Source organism: Pseudopipra pipra, chromosome 3 (genome assembly GCF_036250125.1).
Source record: "Pseudopipra pipra isolate bDixPip1 chromosome 3, bDixPip1.hap1, whole genome shotgun sequence".
Taxonomy (NCBI): Eukaryota; Metazoa; Chordata; class Aves; order Passeriformes; family Pipridae; genus Pseudopipra; species Pseudopipra pipra.
In genome coordinates, this window is record NC_087551.1 from 39,198,726 (window position 1) to 39,220,938 (window position 22,213).

Below are 22,213 nucleotides of genomic sequence, written 5' to 3' on the forward strand. Positions count from 1 at the left end.
CACCACATAAATAAAATACATCTTGAGAGCTTTATCTAACTGGGAACAGCCAGGAATACTGTTGATTTCTGTTACATATTATAATAGTAATAAAGTCAATTAATTCCAATACCAGATACAAGAAATACTTTGACAATAGCCTTAATAATAATTAAGGTTTCGATAGCAGTTGCACTTGCCTTCAAACTAAAAGTTTTTCTGAGTCATTTAACCTATTCTGATGACAATCAGTAACATATAAAAGTTTGTTTTCCTATATATTTTCACTACTTGATTTCAATCTGTCATTGTTTCATGCAGAGTTAAATTTGAGCAAAATTTACTGGTTCTATGATACTTCAGTGAAGTTGTAAGGATTTCTATAAAAAAGTAGCTATATTCTTTGGAACTCTTACATTTCAAGAAAAAATTCGTATCAAAGTTTCCCTCAAACACTAACTGTTAATCATCTTAACTATATTTATTCCCTAATGGTACTTCTTATCAAGAGAACAACAGAGTAAAACCTTAAAGAAATGATTCATAGCTAATTACAGCTCTGCCAGTATTTTGAATTTAAGTCACTTTGATTTTCAATTCTTTATATATACTGTACAAATACTGTGAAACTGTGAAAAAAAATTATAGAAATGTCAAATCCTGTTAATTAATTTTTCAGGTGACACTGATCCTCCTTATTCCATCTAGGCCCTCAAAGACAGAGAGAAATAATTTCATAAAACATCAATGAAAGATGAGAAGGCAATTAAGTTGAGGCGATGATACATGGAATTAGATGCAAAAATTAAAAGTTTTGCAATCACTTATTATTGCAGATAAACACATACAAACCTTAAAGCCATCAAAAACAAAAGCTTCTTCATCTGAGCCAAGCTCCTGATCTGGCAGACAACCTGGCCTGGTCCAGCCAACTCTCATGTCTCCTGCAGTAACCGCCTCAAACTCAAAGTACCACTTCCCAGCCTTCACTGCATAAGTCTTTTCTGTGCGGAAGATCCTGAACTTTTCCATTATCCCACTGCAGATGTCCAGTCTCACTGCTGTAAGGTTTAAAAATATAAAAATAAGGAAAAAAAAAACAACCAATACAGAAAGTACTGTGTTAAACTACTGACAAAAATTAAGACAGTGAAAGGAAAAGGTAAAGGAACACCTTTAAGCATAGGCATGTAAAGAAGAATGTGCTTGCAGAACAGCCATATGGAGAAAGTGTCCTTTCCCATTCTGGGGAATCAGCATGCTTAAGTACCTCTGTGAAATAACCCTACACTTGTAAATTCACCAGGGGTGAGGGAGGGAAGAGAATTTAGGAATCTGAGTGTAGCTACAAATCACATGACTCAGGAATCACTCTGATTCTTTTTCTCAGATTAGGAAAAAGAATGCGAAAGGCAAGGATCTCTTTCCACAAATTTGCAATGTACTAAATCCTGTGCGACCTCTGAAAGGTCAGCATTCCAGTCTAATCACCATAACTCCTCTTTTTCTTGAATTTGTTTTAAGACCAAATGTGTCTGCACCTACCCGCACCTTTTTATTAGACCATGCTAAGAACCTCTCGCTTTCTCTTCTGTTTTCTCAGCCACATCAAGGTCCACATTTCCAATATCATCTAGAATAGCCTATAAAATCATATCCCTCAGAATTTATTATCACTTCTGATGCCACTATGCCTGACCTGGGTGAGGCTCATTGTTTCCTGTAAGCAACTCTGAACTCTCCGCCACATAATTCTTTATCCATAAAATGTTCTCTTTGATAGTTGACAAAATTAAAAATATTTTTGAAGACCCTCAGTACCTCAACTATACAGATGTAGCATCACAAAGCATGATAACTGAGAATTTGTTTTCTTTTTAAAATCTAAGTAACATAATGCTTTCCAGATTCTAAGCAATCCCAAAAATACAGCTGCTGTGGGAACCCAGCAAGGAATAATAATAAAGCATAAACCCTGACACTAGAGAGCTTTGTAAAATTAAGTTTAAATAAAAATTAATGATTGGAGATGCAGAACACCACTAGAGGGCTCTAAACCCTTTAATAACTGCATGGATTTCTGCTGATGAAAGAAGATCCCTATCACGTTTTATGCATCTCAAAAACTTGAGAGACTTATAAACTGCAAAATCTAACTCCTCAAAATGAGTATAAAAATCTTCTGATGAATGCAGTTCCAGTCTTTGCTCAAGACAGATCAGTTTGTGGGACACTGTTCTGCAGTTCCTTTCCTCTGGCAATTTTGCAACAGCATTGATCACATCTTTCAGATTCAAGTATTGCACTTGCGTTCTTCGCATTTAATTAGTAACTCCATTCAAAGAACCAGATCAATGACCTCTGCATTGTAAGGAAAAAATAGCATTTTCCAGCACTTTATTCCCAAGGAAACTAAAATCTAAGGGAAATACAAACAACAGAAAATTAAGAAAAGCACCTTTTAGATTTGGAGACACCTGTTCAAAATGTTTTATTGAACCAACAAATTCAGTAGTGGAGTGAAATATTCTAATCCTTTTTGGTTTTGAGAAGAAAAAAACCCCAAAATTAATTACCATGGTCTTGATCGGGAGCTTCCAGATTGTAACCGTAACCTAGAAGGGTGCGGACTGCTTCCCGAAGACTGTCTTTGTTTGACTTCTTTGTTCGATCATCCAAAAGAGCATATGGTACAAGGCGAGGGTTTCTTCTATTCTTCACATCCTGCATACAGCATGAAAAATCAATTCAATTTCAGAAATTGCATTTTTGTCTTAAAGACAAGATTATGCTAGTATAGCAGTATAAAAATTACTATTTATACCAACTGAAACATGGAACTGCAAGTATAGCAAGGATTCAAAGAAGCCAAATAGTCTAGAAAGTAGTAAAACCCACTAAATTCACTAAAAAAGAAAGTAACACACAAATAAACAAAACTGTGTGGCTTATACCTGCTGCTATTTTCTATCAAATTTATTTAATAAAGTAACAATATAAACCACAAAAACAAGGATAGATGTGAAGAGGTTGACAGAAGAGTCAAAGGATTATATTTTGAACGCTGTTTATGAAGCAGATACCATAACAATAAGCTAGTACATAATTAAAATTCAGAGATATTTCTCTACCTCAAATATACAGGTTTGAGGGTTTTTTAATTATTTTAACACTTAACAAGATACATAAAATACCCAAATAATAAACATGATTAAAACAAAAAAAAAATACTACTAATAAAAAATAATAAATACATGCAACACTAATAAATAATAAAACAGATAAAAAAATATGTCTTACTATGTCAAATGCTTAAAACATGTATTTTTCCAAAATAAAGGGTCTTGCAAGAATATGGTTGATGTGCTTCATGTGTAGAATTTTTGTAATAGATAATTAAACTAACCTCTCCTGCACCTAAAATGAATGTATTGGTAAGGTTTAATCTTCGTATTTTAGGTTTATTGACACAATATTGATAAAGTTTTCCTCTACTGCAAAAATTATCTCATTTGAAAGCAGTATTTAACTGAAATATTTATATGAGAAACATAATTTTTAGTGACTAATAGAACTGTTTTCTTGTCTATATTTTCTTCTCACATCCTGTCAGACTTTTTTGGCAGTCAGAGAAACCATGCTAAGAACTCTCCATGTTCTTCCTAAAATCTTACTATAAAAAAAATTACAGGCCAGACATACAAAAAAAATATTGCTGTTTGTTGTCTTGAGTACAACAATACCAATAATACTGAGAGGTTTTTATGATTGGTAAGATTTAATAAGAAGTGCAAATATAGTGCCTATTATTTTAGAAAACAGCACCTACAATGAAAGTATCTTTCTTCTTTTATAGCATTACAGTTCTAGTTTTAGGAATATATGTAGTTTTCATTCTCTCTTTGCAGGCAGAAAAGGAACGGTACATCCATTCTGGCAAACATTTGCAGGCATCTCTAAATGCTTAGATGCAAGGCTATCTGCCTTTTGTCTTGTTATGGTAACCCACTATTAAAAGAGCAGTTATAAACCAGTGCTTGATGAAATCTGGTCCAACAAGTGATCCCTCTAGGAGAAGAAATATGAAGGGACAAGCATTACCTATATCCTAAAAAGGCTAACAAAAAGATAAAGATAATGCATTACTGGGGACACAAATCAAGAACATATCAGCTCTAGTTATATTCAGTGGAAAGGAGAGTGACAAAGCAAACACCAAGACCATTTGAGGGATCTACTTTTCATACTCATTCCAAACACTTCAGTTCATATTCATAACTTTTTCCAGTATTTAATTTGGTAGATGCAGGTAAGGGCTGCATCCAGAATGAATCAAATGTTGAATTAAATTTTTAAGGAATTATTATTTGATATAAGAATATTCACAGTAGCATCTGAGATTAAACACTATGGTTTAATTATTTGTCTTGGAAAGGACATAAAAAGAAAACTCGTTTCCTCTGAAACACTATCTGTCCCAAAGATATTACCAACTTTTACTGTCTTTAAAAATATAAAACGGAAGTTTGGAACAAAAATTCTGTAATTTCTTACCCATAATATACAGTTACACTAATGCATTGGTAGTTGCCATAGCAACCTTTAACACACATTAACATACAGCAATCAGCTGATAACAATGTATCATAATGAAATATAGTATAAGTGCTTTTAAAAATGCCTAAGCACAAAAATGAGAGTGAGGTGAATAAAAAGCCAAAAGGAATAAAGAAATCTTATGTATTAAACCAACTTGATTCTACAGAATTTTTTCCCCCTTGGGTTTAATTTTATTTAATATTGTGACCTTTGTCACCCATTCAAGACTGTGGCTACTTCTTTACATTTGATTGTGAGAAGGGATTTTTCTTTTCATAATTTTGTTCTTCTTTTTCCTATTACATGTCCATCTAAATTTTGACTGTGTTACTTATTGATGAATTAAGAACTGTTATTGTTATACTCATCATAAATTTTTGTACTAATGACCTTCTACATTTTAGTGTAGTTTAAGTGTAGCTAATCAAGAGAATGATCCTGTACAGTGATTGAGCTTTGCACACTCACAATCAAGTCAACAAGAAAACTGATTAGCTAAGAGTGCTAATTTTTATTGAGTATGCTTCCAATTGGTATATAGACTGAATTCTATTAGACTGAATTTCCTATTAAATACAGAGAAGTTATTGTAGACTGTTAAAAGAAGAAAAATTCAGCAAAAGCTTTTAATTTTTTGTCAGTATTTTCCAGATTTGACAGTCTAATGCTTCATCAGAAGACTGTTCTGTATAGAGTTTGTCTGGCAACTACTTGTTCACAGACAAATGGCTTGATCTGGGTCACACACATGACATTCATGTAATTCTTTTGTTTTGAATTCATATTCTCCCATATCACAAGAAAAAAAAAAAAAAAGGAAAAAAGCCTATCCATTTTATTACACAGCTTTGTCTTCATTTGATGTTACAAACATCCATTAATAATTTAGAATTTAATTTACTTTACTTAGGTAAAAGAAAGCATTGCAACCATGAAAAGTTGGAATGCCTGGCAGAATGTGCCCTGATCATAAGTGGAAGGAACTAATAATGTTAAATGATGTAGCGCTGACCAGGAAAAATCAGTATTACTTTATACAGTTACACTACAGATTCTGCTATATACAGCAAGTGATAGACAAATAACTATTACAAATAAGATATACATTTATTTGTATACATTTTAAAAGATTTTAAATAGCCAATAATTGGTCAACAATTGGCACTACCTGAATATAGCTCTTAAAAGTAATAGAAAAGAAATACAGAAAAAAATACCTAAACACACACATCAAAAAATATCACTATGTCTTTTAAAACTTCCATGACAGGTAAAGAACACTGATGCAAAATAATTCCAAGGAAACACACAGGGAGCCAAGAGATACAAACTGCATTTATTCATTCAGTGAGTATGTGACATGTAGGTAACTGGTCCAGTGCACTGGAACTAACAACTCGTCTTGGAACTTGCATAGACAGACATCACTTAACAGCAAGAGTGAAACAAGAGGAATGGCCATACCATCTACAGCATTGTAGAAAACCATAGTGAAATTCTACGAGCAGCTTTAAGAGAAGAGCCTATTAATAGATGCAGCGTGTGTAATAAGGTTGTACTCTTGTCTCAACTGTGTGTGTGTGTGGGTGGGTGGGTGGGTGTGGGTGTGTCTGCTTTTTCTATTGACCAAACCTAACCAATACGATAGATACCTCACAACAGCCCTAGGCAGGCTGAGGAGACCAACTCCCGATCAAATGGTGGTCATATACTTTCTATAAATCTAAAAAAAAATAAGATCCTGACATAAAGACCAAACCATCTTGCATTTAGGCCAAAGAGAAGTGAGATTTGATAATTGCTTGACAGTACTAAATGTTGTGGAACAGGAAGTGCAGAGCATCTTTTTTAAGATGTTCTTCACACAGTGGAACTTTTTATGTTGCTGATTTTTATAAACAATTGTTAAAGCTGTGAGATTTTTGATACTTTTTTTGTCAATATTGATGGCAGAAAGGCACTAAGAGAGTTAATGCTGGTACACCCTGCCCTGCTGAGCCAGGAGAAGGTAATTGCTTAAAAATTAGTGCCACGGTCCAGTAACCACGGTAGCAGTGGATCAAGGTTGGACTTGATGATCTTGGAGGTCCTTTTCAACCCAGCTGATTCCATGATTCTATGATTCTATGACATCTGTTCTGCCTGCCTCACTAGAAGAACATTGTAGGAATACTGGTTAATGTCTTGTTCTATTCTGTTTACTGGACCAAAGTCTCAACACTAGGGAATGGACCACAAGGTAATAAATCAGGTAAACCAGATGTTTTAAGTAAACAGGGGGGGCAGAGCCAGGATTTTGCAAGCTTGAGGAATCTAGGTCACCTAACAAAGAAAGTGAAAAATTCACCTGGATGAAGACAAGCGTGGCGACCACCAGGGGATGAAGGCTCGAGTAGGCAACCACCCTAGTAAAGAATATGCATGTGCCAAGGAAAATTCTGGAAAGTTTCCACCCAGAGACCAGTCTACTTTTTAATATGTATGTTACAAGGTGTAACTGTGTATCTAAAGTGTATAAAATGGCTTGTTTCTGCACTTTCCAGCTGAGCAAGTTTTGTGTGGTGCAAAACACCTTGCTCCCAACATTGCAATAAACTAATACCTTGCTGGTTAAAGATGCAAAGCCTCTGAGCTGTTCTTTCATTCCGAGGTTTTTTGGCATCAATATAAATGGGGTTTCTGATTGTTAGCTTCTTCAGCCACAACACAATGCAACATAAAGAAAAAGCAAGATAACTTTTGACTAAGCATGACAATGTATATAAGCAAAATTTGAAAGAATCTTTGGCTATGATCCCCACAGTGTGGAGACCTAGAAATCACGTATTCAGGAGGAGAGAGGGTGTAGGTAATGTACTTGAAATTATTTTCATTTGCTTTCTGGTCTCTAAACTTGACTCTTTTCTCTCCCTTTCTGTCTTTTCCTTATTTATATGGAAGTTGGGATTCTCCTGTATATATAACACCACAATTTTATGAACATCAACAAATACTGTAAGTGCATGGATAAACTTATGTGAGTTCTGAATATTTTCCATTAGACTTGATGGAAAATATTTGTGAAGATTTAGTCATAAATACATCCTTCTACACTTTCATGCTATTTTTCCATCAGCTTGTTATGAAAAATTCATTAAAAGTAACCAAACAAAACACACAGGTAATCATGATAGGACTTAATGTCAAAATCCATGGCATTTTTAAAGAAAAAAAGCCCTCTCCCATAGCACAAATGCAATTATTTTAATTCACTTACACATATTGCTCCTTTGCCTGGATCTGGCTTCTGTATATGTCCTAGGACATCTACCATTTCCCCAGTTCCAAGACCACTAACTTGCAGGTAATCATGTTCTCCCTTAAAGGGACTTGTTTTTCCACTTACCCTCGCTATTTTTAGATGTTCTTTTAAGCAGAAAAATTTTTTCCTACCTGTTTTGTTCCTTTTGCTCCTTTCATGGAGCAATAATTTACTGCAAGTCTGTACTACTAAAAAGTACTTACTTGTTAGTGATCATTGCCATCACAGCTGTCAGGACAGTTCTGGGAACAGGATTTATTAGCTAACTTGTGCTCCCTCTCCTGGCTGGCTGGCTGGCTCTGCAGCAGCAGAACAAAAATACTGTATATAGTCATGCACAAAGAACAGTTCTTATGTCTTCTTAAGAAAAAATCCTGACAAGCAGTGGCGAATTTAGAAGAAGAAAAAAATCTGGAAGTAGGAAGGTATTTTCTCCAATACTGTTTAAAGGAAAGAAATGGTTTATACATGAACTACTTGACACTATCCCTTTAATTTTTTCATTTTATGTAATTCCAAAATGATGAGGCACTCATACGGAACAGACCTACTAGATTATCTAATTCACCCTACAGCCACAGCAGGATTGCTGTTCATAACATGCTTCCCAGTGATTAGTTCATCTACTTTCAAACATCTGTAAGCTTCTTTCCCTTAGGAAACTATTTCATAGCTCTGTAAGATCTGTTATAGTATTATACAGCATAACATCATGTCACTTTATTCCAGTACTGTAACATGTCACAGTAATATGATGGGATAAAAAAATGTAGCCCATGAAATAAACCCACTGGAGCCAAGCAGAAGCACATAGCAGCGTGGACAACAGCTACCAGATTGCCATGTGATATGTATGTCAGCTAAATGAGAAACATCTCTGCACTGCACCCAGAAAGGAGTCTTGTTATTCTGTTCTCTTCTTACAAATTTTAATAAATGGTATTTGCTATCTGCACATTGTAAGCACTCCTAGAACTCAGCTGTCTGTCTTTTCTAGAGAAGATAATTATTTGAGAAGAGAAAATTATGGCATTAAGATGAAATCAACATTGCCACTCAAGAATGGCAGCTTCTGCAGGACACACTATTGGTGTCAAAGCTTTCAAGGCCATCATCTACCTGTTTAATCATACATGAGACTAATGTAATTTTTCTGCCAAGAAAAAGGGAGCAAAGTACACTGTTGATCTTGCAGATCTTCCTGAAGGCCACAAATATTTCTGAGCTCTTGCTCACCTCCAACAATCATACTCTATTGAAAGCCTAATTATGACGCTGTTCACTGCACCGCTACAGTTCCCCACCCAGCACACAAAAGTTTTCAGTCAGTTTGGATGAATCAGACACAAAAAAATACTTGGATGTTTAAAGCACAAGCACTCAATACTGCAAAATCCCAACTAAGTGGCTTTCCAATTCCCAATGTGATCAGCTTCATAGGCACTTAAGCTTTTAACTTTTAAATACTCCAGGCTCTTCTCTGCATGCCCATAACAGTCTTTGTCTTCGTAAGGAAGAACGGTACAATATTTATCACACATACCTAAGCCCAATCAAGATTTAGAGCACAAGCATTTGTCTAAGGCTCTTTCAGAGCCTTTGATCTGGTAGTCAAAGTCAGGGCTTGATTCACACTGACTGCTTAAAAAATTTCCAAAAATTTAAGTAGGGAATCCCATTCCAATAATCTTTTTATAAAACAGCTTGTCCTTGGCCACCAAAATGGATTTAGATACCTAACTCCTATTTGTCCAGTCAGATACTTCTGAGGATATGGGGTCAATTTTTAAAAAACTCTTGAAAAATGGGTAATGCACCATTCAGTAATTACAAGACTAAGGGGTTTGAAACTATACCTCTATTTTCCATGAGTTTTCTCACACTAGACTATAAATTGTAGTAAGTGAGCACAGATTTAATTTTCACGTTGAATTCTGTCATCTAGCAACAAGGGCATTAATTAGGAAGAGAGTCTAGGCAAGGCTAGAGTTTCAAGGTTGCCCCTCAGGACAGTATTTTAAGAGTCACTAGATAAAATACAGAGAGCTGTTCAGTGAGTAGATCACAGAGTCCTCCTTTTTCCTTCCCTGTGAGCCTCAAAATTGCTACTTCACAGGGCCACATTTTAGATTCAGCGGTAAGTTGAGTCTCTTTCCCAAGGCACAGCACTGAGAAACATAAGACAGACTTCATCATTCTTCCGACATTACGCTGAAGTGTTTAATTTTAGGTTATATCCCATACTAGATTTGTCTGATCAGTGGTTTTTGGGGGGTTTTGTTGGGTTTTATTTAACCAAGTTTGTGGTCTGGAGCAACTCCACTGCCTTTTGGCAACCATAATAAGACTAATGATTTATTACTATCACATCACACCTCTTCAAATGCAGGGCCTTCTACATCAAAAGGCACACCAAAACATATATAAAGACAGTGTATAATAAACATGTTGTGTAGATGTAAACGAAAACTTTTTCATTGCCACCCACTCTCAGTCCATTTTTTACTTATCATTCCCAATCCAGTAAAACTCGGAAAAGTCTTTGACATCATTATTTAACTGCCTTTCCTACTTAATATCTTGCTAATTCAGAAAACACATAATTTAGCTGCAAATTCACTCCAATAAATGTGGTAAAATTATTTTTGTTTTTTTTCAAAGATACACAGATACACAGGGTAGGTTAGATTGTCCTCAAGAAACTTTATTCACTACACATGAGTCATGGGATTAAATTTTCCCAATGCTAGTTAGAAATGTAATTAGCTAAGAGATGCATTTGATTCCAGAAACTTCTTAGCTTCATCTTAACCAATAAATTTTGGTGCAAAACTAATTTTAATTTTGGGCTATGTCAAGTTTCTAGCAAAGCTGTAACTATTTCCCAACTTCCATTTATTTCAAATCTCCCGATTGGCAAGGCCATGTATTTAAAATTATTGGCTTGTGGAAGAATAAAAAATATGGGAGGCATAGTGTAAATTATTGAGTGCATTGTTTAATATATCAGAAATATTTCTTTTGAGCATACAGTTTTTCATTCTAGAAATGAATTGTGCACTGCCTCCATAAACACAGGATTGAAACAGTGAGTTCAAAATGAATTAATCTGCTCCCCCTACCTGACAACAGAAAATTATCACTTCCAACCCTTATGATTCATATTCTATCAGAAATGTTAACAGCACTTCAAAGGGCCATCTTCTCTTACTTAAAGATGCTGCATTATGGGAAAATTTAATCCTGTGTTAAGCAGGGGTTTGCACCAACACTGAATTATCTTCAGTGTTTAACTAGCAGGAATATTACATACATTTCAGTCTCCAAACACAAGACTTGGCTCAGTGTCTGCCTAGATCCAAGTACAGAACATATATTTCCTAAATAGTTTATAAAGTAACACAATGACAGATTTATAGTAAGATACTATAGAGGATGATGTTGAAATGCATATAAGTAGTATCTATTTTGTCACATAAATGTACTTTGTCAGTACATGGTGAAGTGAAATTAAGTGTCTATCTTAATATATATTAAACCAGATTAATTTATTTTTTTATACAAAAGCTTTGCAAATAGAACTAGTTTTGGTCCTGTAGAAAAACAAAATACGACATGAGCGGCACTGAAATGTATAACTCAAATTTTTGCCAAAAACAAAACCACTGTTTGTAGACAGAAAAGGGTATGTACCTACAAAACAACTGCTTGTCATTTTTGCAAAAATAGTGAGCTTTTATGCTCAGTGCAAAACCATGAAAAGTCTTTTTTTTTTCCCAAGCCATGAATTTGCCTAAATTTTCACTGTGATATGCTACCACACATTTATTAATGGAAGTGAAGAAATCTTTCTGTATATAAAATTCACAGTCACAAAAAGAATAGAAAATAAGACTCTTAAGGGAAAACTGATGTAGTAACTGTCTTGAAAAATGCTAAATTAGGCTCATTGTATATCAAATTGACGTTTTTTGGGGTTTTTTTTAAAGAAACCAAAGAACCTGAGTTTTACTTTTAACAATCTATCCACGCTTCTTTTTTACACCCCTCCCTTGTAACACATTGTGATACCTACCACATAATATTTCTATTCACTGAAACAAAACAACTAAAGTAGGACTGAGACTTTGAGACTCACTTAACTATTCTCAGTTAAACACGGCCTCTGCCAAAAATATTAGCAAAATTACTAGAAGTTTACATGCTGATTTTCCTGGATAAACAAAATTATTCAATTCCAAGGACTGCAAACCTTTAAATGATTACCCTAGTGAAAGTCAATGTTTACATTTCCTAATACACTAGAGCACATTAGCTTCCTGCATGCAATTTTCTCACTCCGAAATCTAGATAGCATACAAGAACATACCACCAAGTTTTTTTAATACTGCTTTTAAAAGAGTCTCATATTGCTAGAAGATTTAGCAGTATTTCTTCAAGTATCTATTTGTGTTTTCTTTGACTGACATACATTCATTAGTTGTTTCTTCCTGATTGTGTATCCCCATTATTTCCATTTTACTGTGAAATATGTCAATAGATAAGTGCTTTTTCAAGTGTCTGAAGTCAGCACTTACCTGCTGGATACCATATGTCCACCCCTGCCTTATACGGTCCCTTGCCCACACATTGTGAGCATTCTCTGCTAGTTTATCCACCATAGCTTCTTGAGAGGGGGTCAGTTTGATAAAACTCAAATCCATAGGTGCCGGCTTATATCCACTTAACAACTGATAGCTGTTGAAAAAGAACAGAACTTGCAGTTACTTTTCAGTAAGAAAAAAAAAAAGAAACCACAAAGGAAATAAATATAACATCTGTAACATCTACACAACATATCTACATAAATATGATATACATCTTTGAAAATAAAGAATAATAATTCACTGCCGTACATCTTGATGGGATGAAGTAACTGGTAATGAAAGCTACCCAAAATGGTCTGAACTAAAAATGTTTTCAAAGTGTTTTAGTACTTCCACATATTCAAAATAGTAGATTAAAATGTTGCTTATCAAATGCTTATATTAACACTATTATTGTTACCTCTGAGCAGTTCACAATACTTATTAAAATTTATCTATTTCCTACTGAAGCAAGAAAATATATTCTTCCTATTACACATAGGGATGTGAGAGACAGAGCAGGTCAAATGGCTTATTCAAGATCACTTATTAAGTCCATCCAATAAAAGTATGTCTTTATAATACTTCATACCTTAACTATCATTCAAACCATAAGAACACATGTTTAAAGCATGAGTTAAGAAAAGAAACGCACTTTCTCATTTTTTTTTTAGCGCTCCTAGGGATGCTACTTTTATGAACTTGTTCCCACCCAATTAGTTACAGAAATCTCCTACTTTACTTATGACCAAATCTTCTTCAATAAAGGACGTAAAGGATATGGTGACAGATGCAGCACAACGGGACTTAATAAATTTGCAACAAAAACCTATGACACTATGCAGCACCACCGTGGTGGTGGACATGACCTCCCTTAGCTCAGGTGATGAGGGAACACACAGGGGAAGAGGAGTAGGAAGAGAAAAGTGTTTGGGGAAGACAGACAGGCGCTGTACTGGGTAACACTTGTGCCCAGGCACTGGTGGGGGGAGGACACAGATCATATGCATATACAAGTACAGTTCCATTATTTCAACTGTGTTCAAGTTCCCAAATTCTTCATTCCCAACCTGGGGTGGGGGGGGGATGCACTGGTGCTAAGGAAGAGGCCAGGGCACCTTGGCTGAGCCATGAGAGCTGCTTTTAGATCTGTGGTAGTGGAGACCTCTATACCATACCAGCCTGAGCCCAGTCCTACCAATGCTGTTGCCAGTTGATTGCTTGGGAAAAAGAGTCAGGTAGTTGTATGAGTTCTCTCCACTTCAAGTCATGGCCATTCAAGGACTTTCAATGGGTTACGTTCAAATATTTTCAGCACAGTTAAATATATTGACAAATTTGCTGTAAAAATTCTTTATAAAGTCCCTGTGGTACAATCCGTATATAAAATAAATATGTAACAATGAATGTCAGACATTTCAATGAATCACAAAAAACCTAAAATTTGTCTACACATTAGGTCACAAATATCTAAAAGAAAAGCTGTGGATGAAGGTGTGTGAAAATTTCAGAAAATTCATACACAAAAATGTATGCCCAACATAAAACTAGCATTATAAATATCAAATTGTTAAATGTGTGTTCGCTTAAGTCACACTGCCTAACAAAAAGATGCATTTGAATTTCAACTTACTTCTTTGGAAGTTTCATTTTTTTCACTTTTTCTTCAGCATGTTCATCAGCAATTCCAACATGGCAGCCTAGTGCCAGCAGGGTTCTAGGACACAGAAATCAGAGAAAAATTAGTGCCAATGTTTATATATTTAGAGTTTCTGCTGTGAATATAAATGGCACTATACCACAAAGGAGACCAATAGAAACTACTACAATACAATATGGAAAGATCAATGCCAGCCTTTTTGTATATGTAATAAGCTTTCTGATAGTGTTAAGTAAACACCACAAGACGTTCCTAAAAAATTTGAATAAAAATATGAGTAGGCTACTTTAAAATGGAACTGTCATACAGTCTACTTCATCTATATGAGGCATCAGTTCAAAGATTCCCTGCCCTTGAAATATTATTTCTGCTTTATATACTTATTCATACTGCTTACATACTCATTCATACCACTTTATATCCAAATCTTTTTATGTTATGTTATTTACATCACAGCTGATGAAAAGAGAAAAGGCAGAAAATGTCATTTGTTATTCTTAGAATGTGCTTTCTTTACCAAGAGAGGCTATTATTCAGAGATTTTAGTTGGATCTGGATTTTTTTAGGATACACTACTGAAGAGAAGACTGACAGTAGAATGCATGATAAGCATTAGCCCCAAACTGGCATCTTATTCAAGCTAGACACAGTGTGTCATGTACCACAAGGCTTATGCCATAGAGCCACTGAGCCAGGCAGCCCACCCTGGCCTGACTCTGCCAGATGCAGTTCATTTCAGAAAACCAAAACTCTCTACATAACTTTTGAACAGGGTTGAGAGTATTAATTGGGTTTCTGATTACTTCAGACTTCTTCCTTTCCTTACAGTCACACTCTCCAGCAGTATAAATTTTAAGTCTCATTTGTCTTCAGAATTTGATCTGTATATCATCAGTTATTTGATCCTGCATTATATTCAATACCGGGTTATAAAGTCTTAGTTTCTTTAGCCAGCTGTGTTACTAAAGTGTTGACATTGAAATGAAAAGAAATCCTAGACAAAAGTCAGAGACCACTTTCGAGTCAGATGAGAATTTTCTCAGAATCTGAAGGTTGAAACTGATTACACAGAAGAAATCACAAATTTCAACACCTTGGACTTAATTTCCAATTTCCTCCAAGTGTAAGAAAGGTGGAAAACGAGGTTTGTATTTGTTCTCATCACTAGCTAAAACAATATTTTCTAGTCTTGCTTTAACCATATTTACTGCACTTGAACTGACTGGAGAAAAAAAGAGCATAAATACTACTCTATCATTATTTCTCTTGGCAGATGAATTGCGTGTTTCAAGGAGATTCTTACAGCATATTTTTAGTGCTAGCTACATGAAGTAAATCCTAGTGTTATGAATTGTGAACCTGATTTAAAATTAGACAGTAAAATCAGAAATGAGGAAATCAATATGCAGTGGCTACCTCTGGCAAAACACACCATCTGCACACCATGCAGCTAAATTTCAGCTGGTATAAATAGTATATGATTTGTATGCAGCTATCACCAGCATAAATAAGAGAAACGTATCTAACAGTGGAATGCAGTATAGAGGAGCTAACCTCTGGTAAGCCTAATTTTCTTGTAATGTAAGCCACGAATTTGGACACTACATTATCTCTACCCAAATAAAACAAATGCATATCAGAGTGGCACAGGAGGATAAAAGGACATACCATACTGACAGATCCTGAAAGACCACTAAAGCACTTCAAACCTAAACAAGAAAACTAAAAGGGTCTGAATGCTGCTCTCATCATCACACTGATACATGCAATTTTCACATAAAACTGAGCAAATAGACATGAGAAAGTCAGTCACAAAATAACGAGCCATAAAAACAAAAAAATGTACAAGACCAAACTACAAAATATATAGAAGAATGTGCAGAAACAGTATGAGCAAGCATATTTTAAATCCCATGACATTTTCAGAGGCAACTATTTCCTGAATCTTGACATTTCCTACAGTGTATCATTTTTATAGTTCATAAAATATTCAATCATATTGAAAAATAAACACAGATCCAAATATATTGAAAAGAACTGTCATATCGGATAATATGACTCAGAACTTCCTTGGTTTCTGACTCTCTCATCTAGTAAAGCTGGTAGCAAAGCTGGCAGCAAAGTTGGCAACAAACCAACAAAGAAAACACAATTACAGAGTAATTCTCAATGTCTTGCAAGTATTTCAAGTATGCAGTAGGCAGCTTTGATGCAAATTGTGAAGAAAATTATTAAGGGAAGTTTTAAAAGAATATTTTCTTTCCCTCTTCCCCTTTTTGCACTCACTGAGGTTTACAGCTAGTAGATTAGAAGCATCCAGTAACAAAACAGTCAAGACGTCTTACAATTCGAGATATCACAGTTTAGATCACCTAGAACTGATTAGTGTGCTAATTTTTCCACCTTTCCAAATTTGCAGAAATAACCTGGGCAAGAAACTTCTATTCTAGTCAGGGAACAACAGATGTCTACCTGATAAATATAACATGATATTACAAAATTAGAAATGCGTATTTCAGAAAACAAGGACTAACAGAAGAATGTAATGAAGACTGAGCTCAGTAAGCATACACATTTTGAAAGCCGTAGAAAAACTGAATGTTTTCTATTTTGGATATTATCCATTTAATGAAAAGGTTCTTTCTAGAGTAAGTGATAAAATTACTAAAATAAAAGTTATCCATAGTTTATAAAATGATTTTTTTTTTTTACCAGGGTTAGATTAGAAAAGCCCTGGGTCCTGAACCAGTACTCATGTAAGGACTCATAAAATTTGTTTAATATGTAGTGAAACATTAGAAGTGTGCATTTAATTACGAGAGCAAGATTTTTCCGATGCCTGAGTCATATCATATAGATTATTCTAGGAAAAGATCCAACTATAAGGAAAGTTAATGACATTATCTTTTGTAGTTTCATAAAATAGAAAGGAAGAATGTATTCTGAATTCTTAGCACACTGCTGTGCTGACAGGAGTCTCAAGAACATTCCTTGAAATTCTAATATCTAGCTGAAGACAAATATGAACTTATTTTCTTGCTTCCAGTTCAATTTATCTACAAATGCTTTATCTCCAAATAATGCCAAAATATCCCTCCAGAAACTGTTTAACACTTAGGGTCATAAATATGTTTTTCACCAAGTAATTTATTTACTGGGTAAATGGTGGATCAGGTAATAGTGCAGAGAAGCTGACCTGAGAAGAAATCTGCAAGTGTAGGAGGTGTTTTCTACCTAACTTTCTACTATGAGGACATAAAGTCCTTATATTATGAGTGTAAACACTATATTGTACCATCAGTTTACATGGTAAATACTTAATATAGGACAAATATTCACTGAAAATTGATATCACCTGCAGACACACTCATTTTTGTAAACTCTGTGAGCAGGAAAAAACAACTACCTTTTAATAAGAGAAAAAAGAATAGATTATTTTATTAGTGACTTGAGAACCACATACACCACAGAGCATTTATCAGCTTGAGAAATATTTTAACAGGTTGGTTACATGCAATGCTACATATGGAAGAAATTACTTAACACTTACAGATTTTTCAATGTATTCACAGCAAAGTAAGAACTTGCACCTGCTTGATTGACAAAGTTGAGGTGAAGAATTGTATCTTCGTGAGACAGATAACTATATTACTTGAACAAACCCTTTAACATCCCCCTGAAATTTTCTAGCATTCCAACTGGAGAGCTTCTACGACATTCACATATCTAACTGCTCATCCATAAAAGGAGGGAATGCCTACTACTGTCTGTTCTGTGCCAGTATGCAGAGATGACACAGAATTATCAGCTAAGTGTCCTGAAGCAAAGTTCGTCATCAGTCAAATCCAAAAAAATATCTACTGAGTGTCAAAGTACGCTTTATCAATAAAGAAAATTAAAAGAAATTAAACTAAATTGAATTAAACCAAATAAGAAGCAGATTTTTTTCAAAGCTTGAATCTGTTTCTTTCCTCAAAACTACATGAAAACTGTCTGAGTTTCTGCCATTTCATAACCAGCATTACCACAATAATTCTAAAATTTCATAGATAGTAAAAAGACTATCAAAGCCATTTTCAGTGCCAAATACATTACTCATTAAAGTATCTCACTCCCTCATTTTCATATTATTGCCCTCAACTACATGTCGAATTTTAATTACATGTCAATTTATAATTCTGGAAACTGCATCTTAGAAAATTTTACCTACAAACTTCAAAAATCTTAGCAACTTACTTCAGTGTTTCAAGTGACATTTGCAAGTTATAATTTCTTTCCTGCTCAGGCAATTTGGAGAACTCCACTAGGCATGGGTGTTGCCTTTTGTTGTCATCTCTAATCTGAAAAAAAAAAAGTAAAGAAATAAGCTTAATGTGTCTTGAAAACCAGAAGAAATGTAAAACCAGTCCAATCCACAAAGTACTTAAAGCTGATCCTGTCAGAATTACTCGAACTGAACAACACATCAAAACAGAAAGTATTCTGTATTCTCAGAGCGCGATCGTTCTGTTCAAGCAAGGCAAAATTTGCATTTGCAAATAAACTTCAGATTTGCAGATCTCAAATAAGTGCTAATTTGTACATGTTATTATATGGATGTTCAGAGCAAATATGCAAAGATCAAGAACAGTGCAATCTATGCTTTGAATATACAGCCCGTAAAATAACATCTCATCTTCAGCCTCATATTTGAAAAATTTTACATCCAGTTTATATAAATATGTTGATACAAATAGTACTTAAATCCTTAATGAAAATAACGATATAAAAGATAAATATTCCCTATCTCTTAATTCAGAAAATGTTTCTTTCTAAGTCATGTCCAGTATCATACAAGCAGAATGTGACTGTTCAGCAGTCACATGTGAGTGGAATACGAATTTCCTTTTACTGTAGTGATAGCAGAGCCATACAGACTATAATTTACAAAATCCCACATTTTATAAACTTAAACATTTGATCAAAAACATTTTTAACCTGCACTATTTCTACACAGTTTTAGTCTATTACTGCCCAGAATCAGGAAAGGCAACCTAGGAGGCTGGGATAACTAAACACTATTGCTGTCAACTTACCATCTTGTGCTAGAATTCAGTCCACAAAATCTGAAGGTGCTTGATAAAAAACCATTAGTTTGAAAATATTAGCTAAAAGATCCCAATGAAAGCGTTAACATTTGCTCAGTTGATGTGCCTTTTTAAACCATATATTATAACACTTTCATGTCTATGTTTGATGGACCATAAGCTCACCATTTATAATAATCTTTAAAGCCACAAAGTGGAAGTTATTGAAAAATAGCGTTATTGACTTTGGATCAATCACATAATTCTGCTGGAAAATTGAATGTTACCAGTTGAGGTAGAAGCCTAACTGTCATACTTTTTCCATATTGTTCTTAACCCCCTCACTCAATGTGGTTTATTCAATCTCATGAAAAAAAATCACATTTCTCCATAATATTTCTCAGTAACATATTTTTTGCATTTTGATCTAAGCACATAATAATTCTCAAATTGAACAACAGCCAGTTGTTTATATTTTAGATTGAAAAATATTTACAATCTCTAGGTGATATTTATATTCATTTGATGGGATTAATGTTCTTTGGACAGACAATACAGCCAATTCAACTGTCAAGCTACTTGATAAAAATCATTAGAAGCTAAAATGAGAAACATCTTTTAGTGGACACTGAAAATGTTTATTTCCAGAGTTCTTTCTAAGATCTACAGTACTCACCATTAATAAAAATTGAGTATAGTCTCTGAGCTGTGTACGGCTAATTTAAGCCTTGGATGGCGGGTGTTTTCCTCAGAATTCCAATGTTAATTCATTCCCCTACTGACACTCCTTTTGCTCTACAGCAACAATGTATAATAATTCTATTATATAGTAAACATAATTTGCAGGTTGTCTTTACATCACTTTTTTTTTCTGGACACAACGTAAAAATTTACTGCCTTGCAAATACTTTATATTAGTCGCAGAGCTCATCACACCTATCAATTCTTAATTTTTGTCAATGATTTTAAATATACAGAGATGTTTAACAGAAATAAAGATATGCAGATGCATCTGATGATTTCAATAGGTAGCACACATATTCAAACTTATAAGGAAGCCAGTTAATGAAGTCCTAAATTTTGCTAAATTAGCTTGCTATTTTACTTTGTTACACGAGTAGAATGCGGCAGTAATATCATATGCAATATGAGGTATCATTTTGGGGATACTACATATAGATCTGATAAAACATATATGTAGAAGGGAATATCAAATGTAAACTATAAAATGTAAAATCTACAGTAGATTTTTTTAATAATATGGAAGGCCATTTAAATTTATAGATTGTCTGTCTTTCAGCCTTTAAACTTTTTGACTGGGTGAAAAAACACCACTAACTACTACATATAGCACATCTTGCTCTGAATTAAAAAGACCAAATCTTACTAAGATCAGATGACTCGTGTGCATCTAAACCAGCTAATATGTGTTCCATGCCTCCCCTCAATACTCAGTAACTGCAGTGCATCCATTCAGATAAATAGAACTGACCACAGTGGCTTAAATTGATGAAGTCATCGGTGAGAAACCAATATGATTAAGGAGTCAATCTCCAGAAGATGATCAGCATATACTTTGCCACATTCCCAAAGTGAGCACATCCTATCACAGAACACTACCTCTAGAGAGAGAAAGCTAGAAAATTTATAAGATTTAGCACCTATTTTTATTTCAAATATAACTAAATTTACTGCTGCCTAACTTGATACATATTATATATTGTTTAAGTAGTGTTCAACTGTACAAATAACATTCTCATTGGTAAGTAATGGTACACTAAGAATTTCTGCAGACTACTTCACAAAATTAAAATGTTTTGATATGCTAATTTAACTGGGGGGTTGTGTTTGATTTGGTGGGGTATCAACAACAACAACAAAATCTAGAGAAATTCTCTGTTATTTAAATATTTTATTTGCCACACCAAATATAATAACTATGTCTAGTTACATTAAATCTGTACCTGAACTCCTCTGAAGACCAAAATCTTTTTTGTAACAAAAATGGATTACCTATGTTTTTACACTTTTATCTGGTACCTGACATATGTTTCTATATACTCTTCACAGCAATTTCTTCATAAACACCAGCATTTGGGATCCAAATAACAAGCTCGGATACATTTTTATTGATTAACTTCAAAAAGAATTTTTTTTCATACCCCATGAAAAGTAGAAAAGAGATAATAGTTATTTGGAGCACCTAATACAGACATGAGACTGAAGAAGTGGAGAGAAGGCAGGAGAAAAGCAGATTTAATGAAATTTCCTACAGGCAATACTTATTTTTCATGAAAAATAAATTTGGGATTTCTGAAAGAGCTATATCATGTGAAGAGAACGAAGAATAACTGCTTTCACTGGCTTGCTCCATCAGGCAACTGAATTATTGTTGAAAGAACAAACAGAAGGTGAAAAACCCACCATGTGCTTTCTGTGCTGACAGACTGGCTGAAAATTGCAGCACCAAACAGATTTAGCACCAAAATTCTGGTTCAAAAACACACAAGCACTGTTTGTTTCCACCTGCTTCTGGTGTGAAGGTATCTAAAATCTTACTAGTTTTGGAAGGATGATAAAAAATGCAGTCCCATTAGCAGATTTAAACTAGCATGCTGAATAATACTATGCAATTAACAGAAAATTAATTTTGAAGGTACATACTGGTCCATACTGCCAGCCAAGTTCAATCTTATTCATAACCCAAAGTTCATGAATGTTCTCTGCTAATTTTTCTCTAATCCTTTCCAAGTGGGGAGGCAAAACAATCTAAGGAGAGAAGAGAGAAAGAGGCTATGACAAATAAGTTACTTGATAGATCACCCAAACTTTTATAACAGAACAAACTTTGTACAAACCAGATCTCTCAACAAATCCCAATAAAAAACCAAGTTTGAGACAAGCTGCAAATTCAATCAAATGTGAAGTAATACAGTCCTACAATATGTGTGTTTAAAAAGGAAAATGAAATCTTTCCGTTTCC

At 34.4% G+C, this 22,213-nt stretch overlaps 1 protein-coding gene across 4 annotated transcripts in view; it reads right to left on the reverse strand.

Annotated features, from left to right (window-relative positions):
- RYR2 (ryanodine receptor 2) overlaps window positions 1-22,213 on the reverse strand; it is a 394,356-nt gene that overhangs the window by 143,622 nt on the left and 228,521 nt on the right. For all 4 annotated transcript variants that reach the window (XM_064648733.1, XM_064648734.1, XM_064648732.1 and 1 more), the window contains 6 exons: window positions 21,895-21,999; window positions 18,401-18,504; window positions 14,138-14,221; window positions 12,457-12,616; window positions 2,556-2,703; window positions 832-1,040 (listed from right to left, as the gene is read on the reverse strand). In XM_064648733.1, the coding sequence (XP_064504803.1) occupies window positions 832-1,040; window positions 2,556-2,703; window positions 12,457-12,616; window positions 14,138-14,221; window positions 18,401-18,504; window positions 21,895-21,999 (810 nt within the window). The remainder of the gene's footprint in view (window positions 1-831; window positions 1,041-2,555; window positions 2,704-12,456; window positions 12,617-14,137; window positions 14,222-18,400; window positions 18,505-21,894; window positions 22,000-22,213) is intronic.